Source organism: Aureococcus anophagefferens, assembly GCF_000186865.1.
Source record: "Aureococcus anophagefferens unplaced genomic scaffold AURANscaffold_24, whole genome shotgun sequence".
Taxonomy (NCBI): domain Eukaryota; class Pelagophyceae; order Pelagomonadales; family Pelagomonadaceae; genus Aureococcus; species Aureococcus anophagefferens.
Window position 1 is genome coordinate 162649 of NW_008705584.1, and position 14770 is coordinate 177418.

The following is a 14770-nucleotide window of genomic DNA, read 5'->3' on the forward strand; positions in this document are numbered from 1 at the left end:
TTTTGAGTTCGTGGCTCGAATCTCGAGAGCACTCATCGTCAGTTTGCCTCTAGACCCATGTTCTACGATGCGAACGCAAGGCACACCGAACTTACCAGCAAGGCCCCTCACAAAGCTGAAAATGCTGTCTTCGTGGATCGAATCATCCTGAGTGAAACCGTCTCCAATCAAAAGAAGATTCAGCAGCGAAGCACCAGCCACTTTCTTGGCACTGAGAGGTCCTGATATCACCGATAAAGCTCGGTTCAGCTTATGTGTCGTTAGATCATCTAGATTGACACGCTCTTTAGACTCCTGAATGACATGGCTGCTGGCGGTTAATTTGTCATAGGCATCTCGAACTATCCCGCGCGCGGTACCCTGGGCTTCGTGCGGAAGGCACGCAAGGCGCAATAATAGCCTAAATAGAATTTGACGTTTTGGCGCAAAATATTCACATGGTCTGGGTTTCTGACCCGTTGACGAAGCAAGATTCACTTCCTTCCACGAGGGGGATTGAAATAATCCCGCTCGCTTGCATGAGCTCGGGAAGGTGACCCAAGGCATTTCAAGGTGGCCGAGCTCTGACAGACTCGCTGTCAGGATCTCAGCAAACTGCGCCATGAACGCCTTTGCGTAGGTGGGGAGTTTCGAAGGCTGCGATGGTGATTCCATGCCTCCATCCGCCAGTAGCTGCCATCGTCTTGACGTGGAGACTGCATGATTCAGAGCAGTGGCTTTAGTAAACGTGTCTCCTAGCGCAAGGTCCATGGTGACCAATTTTCTTTGGATGGCACAACATCGGAAAATTTCTATGGTAAAGAGAGAGATCGATTCATGGGGTAACGCACAAATGGCATTCTCGAGAAACGCAATCAGTATTCCCTTTTCTAAGCTAGCTGAGGTGTCAGTAGCCGTTACGGGTCTACTATGCTTAGTAATTAAATCCCTAAAATTAGACAGAAATATCCCAGTAGAAACATCGACACAGGCCTTAAATGACGATATCAGCATGGAAACATTAGCAGTCGCTAAATGTCCCGCCGCCCCGACTGCCCCCGCGGTAAAAGCAGCACGCAGCTCATTGGTCCTCAATAATGCTGCATGGTTTCTTGTTAAAGTTGACGACTTGACAAGCGCATCATCAAGTTCCTTGACAAGACTGAAAACCTGACTAGTGTTGACCGCTGGTGACGCATGCGACTTGTAACACGGCGGTTTGCATTCAGAGTCATTGAAAACAACTCCCAGGACCCTTGCTAAAGCATTTTCTGCCACTGATACACTTGCTGTTGCTCTGCACACAGAATAGAAAGATGAATTCAACATTGTCTCAAAGTCGTGGAAGATTGTGGCAGCTGCTGATAAGCCCAACGAGGTTCTCAGACTCACATCGTCGATGAAAAAGACAATGACATTAAACATTGTTATTGCGACGTTAGTAAGCACTGTAGACGAAGTCGAAGCGACACAGTATAAGCGGAATCCAATTGTGCCGGGGAAACTGGTAATATGCACACTCTTCTGTAATGTCAAAGAATCCTCGAATACAGTCGAGTCAGAGCAACAGACAGGAATTTTGTCTACATTCATCAGTAATGAGCGTTCCCGAATGATAGAATTGCGTAGCACTCTGCGAGCGCATAGCGCTGTGGCGGGGGTAACTTCTACAAATTCAGATTCGGCCGAACACTCAGCGGAGCGGATCCATCGAGTACATATCCCGTCAGGGTCAATAATCAATGGCCATCGCAGTGAATGCACAGTCGCCAGAGCCAGGCTTGCTGTGGAAATTCCACGAGGAAGACATCCTTGGGCTCTCCAAGTTGAAACAAGCAATTCATTATCAGGGTGAGCATTGGCATATCGAAAGACAAGTCGTTCTGTCACTACATCAGCCAACTTGGCGTGTACAGCAGCTTCGTAGGGGTATGTGATTGTCGCACCATTTAGCTCGAACGAATCTGCGCTCAAACCCGTCAGATTGAGGCATCTCTTGGCTGCAGCACACGTTGATAAGCGTCCCTGAAGCGAATGTTGCCCAGTGGCTAAGCGGACATCGATGGCGTGCATCATTGCATCTGCAAACAATGACTGAATGCGCTTGTCAATGAGACCTAGTTGCCTCGACCAGTCGGCAGCTTCGATTGACAGCAAACATAAGATTCGCTCCGTGGTAGTGGCACCTGAACTGTCGGAGGGTAAATCAGGCATCTCGAGTGGCAGAGCTTCGACGAGGCTTTGGTAGCCATCCGAAGCTGTCAAAAGACCACGGCGCCGAGATTGCAGGCCTTGGTACCAATTCATTGCGATCGTTGGTGTCGAATCTGCGACATCCATCAAGAGGGACGGTAGCGTTTCCTTTGATGGCATCGTGTCTAATGCTGCAAAAGCAGCACAACAAAGCGAAGTTATTTCATTTACAGGCACTGTCATGAATTCGGTATCAAGCTGCAGCTGCGCCAGGCGTCGCCGGAGGACATGCTCCATGCTCGCCACACATTTATCGGCTTGGTCCAAACAATGGTAATTCATTTGGAACAGTGCAGCAAGCGCCGGATAGCCAAGTCGAATGTGTTGCAACAAGCTGGCGTGTGAATCTGACTCTAACGCGATTGCGATAGAAACGGACCTGAGAGTGCTGGCCGCGATAGCAGAGCGGATAGAAACAGGAAAGTTACCATCAGTGTATTCAGAAGAGCAAGCTCCGACACAAGTTACGCTACCTTCTCTACCAGCTAGCAAGGATGATGCCGCGTGAAATGCATCTTTAATCTCTTTGTCTGTGGCCTTGGAATATGCGCTAAACAGCTTTCCATCGACATCACCATCCCGGACTATCGCCTGTAGAACATCAAGTGAAATGTTCAGGTTGTCGGTGGACCCTAGTTGGAATACAGATCGTTCACCGGATCGACAAGCGGCTAAAGATTCGTCGTTTATTAAGACGACAATCTTGCTTGTTTTTCTCCGTGGACCATTTGGATCATGAGCGGCGGCCTTTGCCGCCGTCAAAACGGCATGACGAAGAGCAACCAAAATATGTTTGCCAAACTCTTCTTCATTACTAGCCCCGCGTGCTACCACGAGCCCTAATCCAGCTATGTGTGAAGCAAGACTGATCATCGCTGGTCGTTGGTCTCCAGGTTTGCCAATCAAGAACATATGCCTTTGTCGGTGAAGGGCGTGTAGGACGCCTGCGACTCTCAGGGCACCATCGCCTGCAATCAGTGTGTTCTTGTTCACAGGTGGAACGCGCCCGATGGAGTCCTCCCCAACTTCGCTGTGTTGTATTCCTTGAGTCGATGTACTGTGAGATGACGCATGAAAGTCGAGTATACTGCGCAGTTGGGTGGCGCTGCGACATATTTCACGACGACTTTTTACATCTATAGGATCGTCGAACCCAGTCTTCATGACCTCACCTTGTTGTTGATGGGATTGTGGGAGATCAACAAACACTAGGGGGCGCTCAGGATCACGAAACAGGGCCTTGCAATCCCAGGCAGAACCACCAACATTAAAATGGTAGGCAGTTATTGACGCGAGGCGTTCCTCAAGAATGATCTGTTCTCGTTGAGATCCTAATGGATCTCCCAGTACTCTACGGCATTCGTGGAGACACAGGGAAGCTAATGACGTGGGATTCAGAGAAGCCGACTTTCTTAAAATGTCATGGTTCAGTCTTGCCCCGGCTGCAATACCTCCAATAATCCGTACAACGTCATGTAGACCTCGCAAAGCACCGCATGGGCGAGATGGAACTGGTGGGAGGACCTTAGCGGTACTTAAAATGATATCACTAAGTGTCTCGGTAACTAGTAGGCCCGCTGTGTGATTCTCGGTGCTCTGCATGGCAGCTTGTGTATATGGTGCGAGTATTGCGCGAAGTGAACTTTCATCAAGCGATCCAAGTTCATATATCCAGAAATGCCGTTTGAAACGCTCCGATAAGAGTGGTCCCGCCACTGGTGCTGTTGCAAGCAAGCGTAGCGGCTGTCGTAGAGGCTTCCACGACGAGATGGCACATCTCATGCACAACTCGGGGTCTAGCGTGGCCGAGCAGAAAGCTATCGAAGGCGCGCATGCAGCACCGCAATGGCTCATGAGGCCGCGGATCAACTCACGAGGGCAATCCCCACACCCCCTTGGTGTCCCTTGGCCAAACCGGGGCACTGATATGTCGTCGATAAATATGGAAAGCGCACAACTTCGTCCTTTAAGGCCAAAGGAAGCCAGCTGGGCATGCAGTTGAGTAGCGGTCACTGCTGCACAGATAGACACTGTTAATTTGGACTCACTCACAGGCATTGATGATGCGTCGATCCTGGCTTTGGGTTTCCCAGTAAAGCGAATTTAGCTATTGTTGTTTTATGAGGGCCCAATAGAAGAGCCCCGATGCGCTGGGATCCACAAGAAGCGGAGTTGAGCAACTTAGAGGCCCGGAATTGCGCTGATGAACCAACTAAAATGTGAGATGGGTCTACGAGCCCAATACTGCTTTGAGTTGAGAGTGTGCTTGGCCAATGAGTCCAACGGACCTTCACAATGCTTTGTTTGAAGTAGTTCTCATCTATTGTGGGGGTGCCTCTTGGGGGGTCCACTTCTTTTACATCTGTGATAGGTGCTATTGGCACTACCTCGTCTTCAGTGCCATGCGTCATGGACCCTGCAAATGCGAGATCGAATCCTGGCGGTAGATGCCCCCTCGTCAAGCTCGGACCCTGTACCTGAAGACTTGATGCTTCCTCGGCAAAGAGCATGCTAAAATCAGATGGCGATATACCCCCAATTTGATCCGCACTAAACGACTTGGAGACTAATCTCTCCGCATCATTCCCGGGGAAACTTTTTTTAGTTTGCTCAATAAGCACTATTGCTGGCCAAAAGTCGAAAATAGATGCCAAATTTTTTCCTTCTGCTGGAAGCTTGGCGCTCTGGGTCAGGTCCTCTGCTATTATGCATGCTTGCAGAGCTGCTTCAAGTCTCGTTCGCAAAGGAATATTGTCCACCACACAACTGCCAAGTGCCCATGCTGTGGCAAACACAAAAAGAGGGTCAATCAGGCAGGCCACAGTCGATTCGTGACTGCGGGGACCTTTTTCCAGCGCGGATGATGCAGCCAGAAGTATAGGGCTCAGAGCTTTTGGATTTATGTCCAACAGAATCGTGTCAAAATGATTCGCGAGAGAGCGCACTGCCGTCTTGGGGGGTGGAGGCGAGATGTGCATTCCCAGGGACATCATCTCATTGAGCTCGTTGAGCATCGGACGAAAAACACACTGAAGCAGGTCAAGGAGCCGACTGCGAAAGGACGACAACAGTTTTTGCTCTTCTGCAATAGACTCGCGACTAGGCAAGGTGACACCTTGACCCTCGCCTGCATCGGAATCAGGCCCCTTCGATTTGATTTCAAAAAACCCTGTACACGCGTTTGTTGCCCAGGCACATCCCAGCTCGTACCAACTTATGACAGTTTCATCCACATGGAAGAGATTGAATAACACCAAAGTTGACGGGGCTAGTCCAGTATGTGTGCCGCACTCTACCAGGAGTCGCATCTGGGGACCGCATAGTATATGTTCGCCAGACGCCAGCTGAACAGTATTGCATCTATTCACGATGCTACATTCTCCAGCAGTGTGAGTCCACAGGTCGCCGAAGATCAACGGCGCACAGATCACTTCAAGCTGCGATGCGCTCCCAGTATCAGTACCTACATCACCTGTCACACAAGAATGCGGGAATAGATTTGCACCGTCGACATCAAAGAGAACCCAGCGAGCACCAGCTGCGAACCCACATTTTGCAGCGTCGGAAACTGGCAGGTTGATTTGAGGCCCCGATACCATAGATGCTGCCCGCATCATAGCACTAGCAGCACCATCTCTCCATGTTCCATCAGGCAAAAACGAACCCCAAAGATGTTCAACCGGCAATGCATTGGTGGCGACGATTGATAACAGTGGTCGAGCAATACCCTTGGGTCCCTCCTCGACCCCATGTGAAGCAGTAGCAAGGGCAGCAGCGGCAAACGATAGAGTAGTCTTGCCTGATCCAGGATCACCGATGAGTCCAACCATGCCTGCTGTCTTACTGCTGTTGTCTTGGCGATTGAGAAGCGCATCGTGTAAGCGCCTGGCCTGGAAAACAAAGTCTCCACTCGGTGCGAACTTCCATCGCAGTGGTGCCAAAGCTGCCAGAGCTGACCAGACCGTCTTGGTGTCGTCCTCAAACGGTGATTCCTGCACCTGTTGCTGCGGGCAAAAAGTGGGGACGTTGTACGCTTCTGAAAAAATGTCGTGGAGCAAGGCATCGAGGGCACTAGTATCGAGAACCCTGGAAAACATTCGCAAAATCTGAGCTCGTAGTTTTGCAATGACGATGGCATGAGGGTGGTCACGTGATACTCGAGACAAATCTACTAAATGTAAAGACTCATTATCGCCTGACCATTTACTGAGACAATTGAGTATTTGAGCGAGTCCATGAACAGAGCCTAATCCAGTACATGACTGGGTTGAAGAGACTACAAGCCCGGGCAAGCATGTCCAAAAAGATGCAATACGGCGACCTAACGGCTCAGCCCTTTCAATACCATGCACATTCAAATGGAGTATAACAGTGCGAGCTATGTCTGGCGTAGCAGCAGCGAGAGATCGAAAGGCACTACCGTGGAGATCTTGTGAGCAGTAGTTGTGTGTGATTTGCTCGGAACAGAGGGTAGTTACAACGATGCGGGGAAATCTATGACCACAGCTTGTTTCTGTCAACCGGGACTTGTTAAGGACTTCAGTTATAGCTGCCTCAAATATCACCAGCGCATCGCAGCCCAAAGTGTCTAGACCACAAAAGCAGCCCCAGTGTGTGTGCGTATGTGCGACACATCGCAACAGTTGAGAGCACGCCCATGGGAGCACATCGGAAGTCTCACTGTTCATTGCCATGCCGGCCGTCGTGCAATCAACGGAAAAAAAAGGCTCACCAATAATGGCTGCAAAAGAAGCCGCTGTAGACGCCAGTTGACGATTGGTACTGACCCCACTACCAGTCAAGCGCACTCCGAAGCCAGAATTGACTAGAGTCAGGAGAGACAGCCAGCAACGTTCACTCGCTTGAGTCACCAGCAATCGAGCATGAGCAGCGCCAACATACTCCAATCCATATTGAATTGGATGAACTCCACCTAAGCAAATCATAATTTGTTCACAATCTTCCAAGGGGTCCAATATATCTTCCGTCGGTTCGACGCTGCGCCCGTGGGCTCGTGGAGCGTGCTCTTCTGATGGTGCTGATGGCCCTGAAGAGTAACTGGCCTCAGTGGGTTGGGCGATTCTAGCGGGGCTATAGCGTGGCTCGAAGCGTAAAGTCGCCGACCAGTGGAAGTCCTCGCTTGAGCAGACCTTAAGTTTGGCAAGGTCCCGAGCAGTTTCTGCAGCGTTCGATGCTGCAAGGAGAAGCGCACTTATTGCCATGACAGCCGTCCTATTTGAGACGCCGCGCAGCGTGGTAACAATTGAAGCGCACTGCGACTCACGCTTCACCGTGACGTCAACTAGAGCACCGTGGTCATTAGATCTGAGTGCAAATTCAGTAGAACGGCACCATACCACTTGTGCTGCAATGACAATACACTGGATAGGTTGGTCCATCCAAAACTGGCTCAAAGGTGAGTTCTCCAGGGAAACTTGTTTAGAATCGGCATCCTCCTCAACTTCATTAGTGGTAGAAGGCAGTGAGCCCATAGTTTCTAATTTCAGAGCCAAACGCAGGCAGGGCTTTAACCCCTTAGCAACAGCCCGGTGCATGGCCAAGTTTAAGGCGTGTAGCCACTCCTCCAGGGCACATCTCATCTTAAAATCGAACAAAATTGATATGTGACCTCCATCAGGGGATGTGATGAGTATATCCTTGGAGATTTTTGAGCCAATGCCAAGCTCGAAGGTTGAAACAGCGGGAAAACATGATCTGATTATAGGCGAGGCTAGGGCAGCTGCATTCCCGAGAGATGTCTGTGCTATGGAAGGCAGTAAGGCATCGTCCGCGCATAGATACAATCGCGGGAAAGCTTCGCGCCGGCTCTGCAAGTGCGAGCGAATTTCATTCATCGCCATATGCAGTCCGGAGCGATGTTTCTCGAGCTCTTGCTGCTTCATGGCAGGCAACAAGGCCGCTCGCAGTACAGACGGCTCCGACGAAATGCTAGTCATGAGGTCTCTCCACCAGGGTTCTGTGTCGTTCAAAACCCTCTCAGCAACAGGAATTAGGCTTCCAAGATCAAAGGAGGTTACTCTCGAGACGCTTGACGACTCTGGGACCCGAAACTGGAATGTCAACCGTGTCAGGCCGGATTGAATCTCAGTCAATGCGTCAAGCTGCATTGCAAGTTTCACCAATGATGCGTGCCAGCCTTCGAGTTCCTCTCGAATATAGCTCACATGGGGAGACTCAAGTAGCTGTACTAGTGCAGCCATATCTTTTTGAACATCGTCCACTAGGACTTGAATACAAGCGAGAGTTGGAGCATCTTTGCGCCCATTGTAGTTAAGCACGACAAATTCTGCGCCTGCCCACGTCGTGCGGACTTCGTCCAAGGACTGGTACAGGATAGCTTCGTGAGTGGCGCGCGTTGTTATTGCTTTGATTGCGGGCAACGCCTTGATAGCGTGCCGCTCAATCAACTGACCGAGGGTCACTGAAAGACGCGCAGCATCAAGTTTGGTCAATCCAGGCGGGGCTTCTGCAAGGTCTCCTCCAGCACCGTCCCTTTGCGGAATGGCAGATATCGAGAAACCCAAGATGTCTTCCACCGCTTCTCTATGTCGATTTCTCAGGAACGGTGACCTTAGTTCTCGTATGAGACCAATGACGAGGCGGAAGTCTTCTGCCATGCCATGGTATGATACCGCAGCTTCGTTGCCACTTAGGTTATGTAAACTTGTACGAAAAGCTGAGCTATGAGTTACCAAAACATCTTCTAGCACAGCTGGGTCTAGGTCGCCGCAGCGTGCCTAGAAAAATTAGGGGGGGGGGGTACTAAAAAACAAAGAGAATGATTCACGCACCTCCATCCAAATTGTCGTTTGAGAACGCCAACTCTCGGCCGCCCGCCATAGTTGCTCTAGCGAGGATAGTGCACACATGAGCAAGATGAGATCACTCGCATCCAGGAGTTCTTGGTGCAACGCCATCTGGTAACGACGCACCTGTGCCGTCCTGGAGGCTAGATCAGCCACATTCTTAGATACTTGCTCTAGGTGAGCGAGTGCATCGGTGGGGTCTTGGGTCGGGTGTGCAAGGAATTCATGTTCGAGCCTAACAGTTAGGACATCATCATGGCACTTTGTGTAAGATACACTGTGCTCCACTCGGCCCTAGCTGCTTGAGTTGGCGCATGAAGTGCCCCGACTTCAACATTGATATGTTCAATAAATTGTGGTGCGCCCTCTTGAACTGCAGTTTCCGCATTATTGACGCTTTGGCGGACCTGTGTATCTAAGTTTTTTAAGAGCACCGTACAGTTGACTGTCGTTTCTGGAACTGGAGTGCCGTATGCAACGAGAAGGGAGTGAAGCATGCCGAGGACATCACAAGCATCGTGTAGCGAGGGAAGAACTGAATTAGCTACCTTGAGAGTCTGGGTCAGCCTTACGTAATCGTTTACGTCTGCGGGTGCTATGGTCAAAGCTTCGTGCTGCTGCGCGAGCTTCTGTAAAAGTACATTTGTCCGCATGTTATACACATTAGGCCCGAAGAGCCGGGTGATATCGAGGCAATGCAGTGGGCTAGGTCTCAGAGCAGAGCACAGTTCTGACGAATCGACTAGAATGACTCCGACACACTGAGCCTCCGGGAGTGCTACAAACACAGCAGTCTCTGCCACGTAACGAGCAAAGAGACCCTCAAGTTCAGCAATGCTCAGTGTGAGACCATCTGAAAGTCCCATCTGTTGATTCAATTCCCCAGAGAAATTGTTTCTCATCTGCGTGGCTTCAAGTTGGGAGCTTCCGGAGGCGCCATCAGACCAGTTTAGAAAATGAGCATGCTCCCTCAGGGAGTCTACAAAACAATCAAAGCCACGAGAATATGCAACTGCATACATTGAGGCGTTATGAAGGCATGCAAAGGTACACTCAAGCATCATCTGAAAATTCGTGTCTAAAGAGAGGATATTACTCAAACTGAGACCGTTGTTAATATTCGCTTCTTCGTCTGCTGCAGTGACAAATGCAGAAAAGTCTCGGTCACAGAGCAGCCGAGGTGGGAGGGCAAGGATTCCAATCCCATCAGTAATTGTGCGTTCGATGCTTGCTCGCAGTTCCAGCCCAGATGGTCGAGGCATCAACACATCGCTCAGTGAGTTGAGCTTTAAAGAGACGCGAAAGAGTGGTGCCCTCTTGGACTGTAATACACCCCCCCTTGCTGAGACGTCTCTAGCCGGCATTGAGCCAACAATTGCTGTTGAGACGGCATTAGCAACTGCACGTTCGGATTTTGTCTCGGAAAAGACACGAAGAGCGACAGAAGACGCCAACGCAACGTTTGGTTTTGACGCAGAGCGTGCTGCTCGTTCTCTGGCGGAAACCTCGCGGTACATACGGATTATGGATTCTGTATCAAGTGCTCGGTTCGCGTCTAGGCATGCATTCATTACCTCGGAGACAGACAGTGTTGCGATTTTCAAATATGTTTCAGCGATCTGGAAGTCGACCAGACGAATGAATTTTACAAGTTTCTGGCAGTGAGCCCTCATAGCAGCACGTTGAGTATAACCGCCGCCCGAGGAAATCAGGCCAAAGCCACAATCTTCAAGGAAATCAGCTAACGACTTCCTGCAGCACTGCAAGACAAGTTTATGCACAATAGCCATATACTCAGCCAGTTGTGTTTCAACATGAAGCCTCTTCCTACCCTGGCGCTCGCAAAAATCAGTTAATGTATCAGTAGGGTCCAGTGACTCGATCTCGAACAGGCGGAAATTCCAAATCTGGCGACAAATCGACCGCAATTGGAGCAGACAGTCCCCGTGGGTCGGATGTAAAAGGAACAACTCATGCTGCAAGCTTCTTTTACAACGACTCAACTTTCGCATTTTGGTAATTTTCCGCCATGCCACAAATGAGCGCCATTTAGGAAAACGCTGAAAGAAAGGTATTGCCTTTAGTGCAACATAGAGACACGCCTGTCGTGAGTGCTCATCTCGTGTTACGAACTCTGCCGCACCGTTCCTTTGCCGGTGGGTCAGTCCTACCGACGAAGATAGATAAAAATCGTCTTTTGCAGCCTCATAGCGCACATTACAAAGGGCATATGGATTCGACGGAGACGCCACGCAGTATTCATAAGTATTCGCTCGTGGACCCTCTCGCATGTCACTCAAGCTAGTGTCAATCGTACTCCTGTTTCGGATTTTTTTAAGCGGTGTAACAGTTTTGTCCAAGGAACGCGAAGTAGACACCAACTGGATAGCCCTTGTTGTACGTGCGCCGAATCGCCGAAGAGTGCGCGATCCACCACCCGTCGGTACTTGATCAGAGACAATGCGTTGCAATGACGTATTTGCACCTTCCGGTTTGCTGAGTTGAGGCACGAGCACGAGGCGATGTGAAAGGTTTGTTGAACATGACTTGTGAGCCACGTTGCTGGAAGCCACTGCACGCGAGTGGTCCATCGGTTTTGACAATATTAAGGATGATATAAGATATAGAATGATATAGGATAATAATAATAATATTAGGGATATAGAATGATATAGTTGGGATTAGGAGCCGGGTGTGCCTTAAACATGGGCTCCACCCAGCTCGGGGACTAGCCTAGTCTAGGGCCCTCAGGAGAAGAACAGGGCCGGCTGGATAGGAGCATATTTTCCTGGGGTGCGCACCAGGCGCACAATAATAGAAGAGGATGTCAGACGATAACTCGTACTCGAGTACGAGATATATCTTCTGGGATAATTAATATTTCTATGGCGCGCGCCAGCCCTATGGTCGTTTCCATCACTCAATGACTAAGAATAAAACGTCACATTCTATATCATTCCTCGACATCATCTGCGCCGATGACCTAGCTAGTATGAGAGGTACGCATCATACGATCCAGTCTGACTCAAAGGGATTACAATGACCATATCTGTTTCGCAAGTGAAGCGTGATGCAAGAAGTCTCGCGTCTTTAGTCGACGAACAGCTCTCTGCCTGTCGCGCTTTGAGGTCGGACGCTACGGTGCAGAAGGTTCTGAGCGAGAATCATACGACGTCTACACAGACTATACACAAACAGTGTGCATATCTCTTGCTTACGCTGAAGTCTGACATTCGAGAGCTTCATCAAAAAATTGCGTTCGCCACTGATGCATCTCCAGCAGACGTCTTTCGACGCACACGCCAACTCGAAGAGAACATTCGGCAAGCAGGGCGATCCAACGACACGACGACAAATCTCTTAGGAGTCATGAGGCTTCTTGAATTGAAAGAGTCGATGAGTGTTGATATTTTATCTAAGTTGCTTAATGAAAAAAAAGCATTTGATGAAGAGTCCCTACATCACGAGAAGAGTCCATTAATTCAGACTGGCTACATCACATCAGAGATACTACAAATATTGCAGGTATGGCATTGTTTCAGATGATTCGGTTGCAACACATGGGAATGCTATCTCACATAGTTTTGAAAGCATAGAGTGCTCGAATCGCGTCTTGAGAGATATTTTGACCTCCCCATTTGGGTACCCGCAGGCATCACTCTTCAACTGAAACACGAATGTCACTGCGACTCTACTCTCAGTTCATTATTCTCCAGCGCGTCCTTGCCTCACTGCTTTCACTGGGAACAAAAGACAAAAACGGCCAAATTGTTGCAATCAATATGGTATGCAATCACGAATTTGCATCTAGCAAGTGCTATCTGCAGGTACAAAAAGAAAAGATGGCGCTGGAATCAGAACTTGCTCGCATTTACGAAATAAACGCCGCCCTGCGGTCAGACAACGACGAGCTAGTCAATGCAGAGATGAAAAAGTCTTTGCACTCGCAAGTGCCTGTGCATCTGCGGCGATACATTTGTGCAATAGTCGAATTTTAAAACAGGCGGCAGCGCATGAAATTGGAAGAACGCGAAGTGATGATTCGTAAAATAACATTACAGTGCGAAGAGCTACAGCGTGAAAACAACAGGATTCTTATTGAGAATGGTCGTCTGGTGGATGTCGTATCAGCATTGGAGACTTCCCTGATTGAGGTCAGGGCTCACGCTGCTCGTGAGATGGATTTTTTTGCACCTCGGATTCAGGAGCTTGAGTCGAGGACTGGAGGCCTCACAAGCAAGGTTGAAAAGCTCGCCTTGGATATTGAAATGATGTCTGGTCTTGTATGGCACCACGTCCTGGAAGTTTGTAATGTTGTAAGTCGATTGCACATAGGTTCAGAAGCATCTTAATCTGGCGACAGAGCTATCATTACAAATAAAATTGAAGGCACAGTCGGATGGGAGATTGTCTACAGACTTGCAGGCGGCCCGGTCAGAGCTCGATAAGATGTCGCAGCTTGCAATGCGACGCGGTCATATCGCATCTATTGCTATGGTTGCGAGGCGTACCACTCAATCTAAGAGCAAGCAAATTTTGGGGGAAATCGAGAATTTGGCAATAAAGATGAGTAACCTACAGATGCAGAGCGATGCAAAACAAGCCATACTGGATGTCTACTACAACCAAACCTTACAGTGAGTTGTCTACTTGGGGTTTAGTTGCCCAGTTTTTCGTGCAGGCTCAACGAGGAAATAAAAACAAGACACGAGCGAGAACGATTCTGGAAATGTGAGTCTGCGAAGATCCAGGCCGAGTACGATGAGCACAGTGTCGAGTTCGAGTCACTAAATCGACGATTTGCTGCAATGTTTGAGAACGGTATGACAGCAGAGAAGGAACATGAGTTCGTCGCTATGCGATCCGATCTTGAAAATACTAGATCACATAATAAAGAACAGTATTATAAGATCCAAGAACTCGAAGCACGTATATTTGAGCTGGAACTCACTATGGGCTCTGTTGGCTCTGACGGCAAGAAAATCGACCGTAATGCCACAAAAACTTGACGCTAAATTCAAAGATCTGAGGCGACCCCACTATGCCACGTTGCTATCGGATGTGGGGATTTTCTATCTGCCTAGCTTGGACGGAACATGACACTGCACTTATGTACCTTGGATTCGTAAGATGGACCTGAGGCAGACGGAAAACATGCACCTGACAGAGGATCCACATTGAGCCTCTCACAAGTACATTCCCACTGGGCTCTGGGCTGACTCTGGGTCGTAGTCTGGGTAGGGGCTCGCCCCGCTTAGCTCTACTTGCAAGGCCTACTCACCTCGCTTAGCTCTACTTGCAAGGCCTACTCGCCTGCCTATCCCCCCCTTTATATTGAAGCTGTTACATTCATTAGCGTAAGTTTAGCGTATGCACGTAGCTTGCACGATCAACTATAATTTAGGGCCGGTCCCCTGATCCCGGCCCCTCCTCGTAGCTTCTAGCGAACGCGACTGGCTCTGACCACGGTCGACCCCCCCCAGAAGTACGAAACAATTGCTAACGATACCGGGTGGTCCCGGGGGCGGTCACGACGCGTCCGCCCCAGTCCGGGGACGTCCGCGAGGGACGGCGTCGGCCAGGGGCTCGGATGGGACGGCGTCGGTGGTGTGGCGCGCGCGCGCGAAACGACGCCCGCGGGCGAAACGCGCGCGAAAAGCGGACTCAGCGCGCCGCCGCGGTCGTGATCGCGCGCTCGGCGGCCGAGGGAT

General features: G+C 49.8%; 3 protein-coding genes across 3 annotated transcripts in view; 1 reads left to right on the forward strand and 2 right to left on the reverse strand.

The window, feature by feature from the left end:
• The window catches only part of AURANDRAFT_66584 (hypothetical protein), a gene marked incomplete at both ends in the record, with an annotated part of 6242 nt that extends 2408 nt beyond the window's left edge, over positions 1-3834 (reverse strand). The window contains 3 exons of the mRNA XM_009041888.1: positions 96-400; positions 569-907; positions 1106-3834. Coding sequence (XP_009040136.1) covers positions 96-400; positions 569-907; positions 1106-3834 — 3373 coding nt within the window. The remainder of the gene's footprint in view (positions 1-95; positions 401-568; positions 908-1105) is intronic.
• A 446-nt stretch (positions 3835-4280) lies between these two features.
• Positions 4281-11650, reverse strand: AURANDRAFT_66585 (hypothetical protein; the record flags this gene model as incomplete). Its single annotated transcript, XM_009041887.1, has 8 exons — positions 4281-5695; positions 5738-6403; positions 6491-7165; positions 7190-8990; positions 9045-9185; positions 9228-9294; positions 9336-9466; positions 9494-11650. 8 exons carry the CDS (start codon positions 11648-11650, stop codon positions 4281-4283), a joined length of 7053 nt encoding a protein of 2350 aa, XP_009040135.1.
• Positions 11651-12098: 448 nt separating this feature from the next.
• AURANDRAFT_72286 (hypothetical protein) lies at positions 12099-14068 on the forward strand (the record flags this gene model as incomplete). Its single annotated transcript, XM_009041815.1, is given in 7 exon segments — positions 12099-12511; positions 12585-12656; positions 12712-12844; positions 12887-12993; positions 13063-13375; positions 13395-13696; positions 13741-14068. 7 exon segments carry the CDS (start codon positions 12099-12101, stop codon positions 14066-14068), a joined length of 1668 nt encoding a protein of 555 aa, XP_009040063.1.
• Positions 14069-14770: the final 702 nt, after the last annotated feature.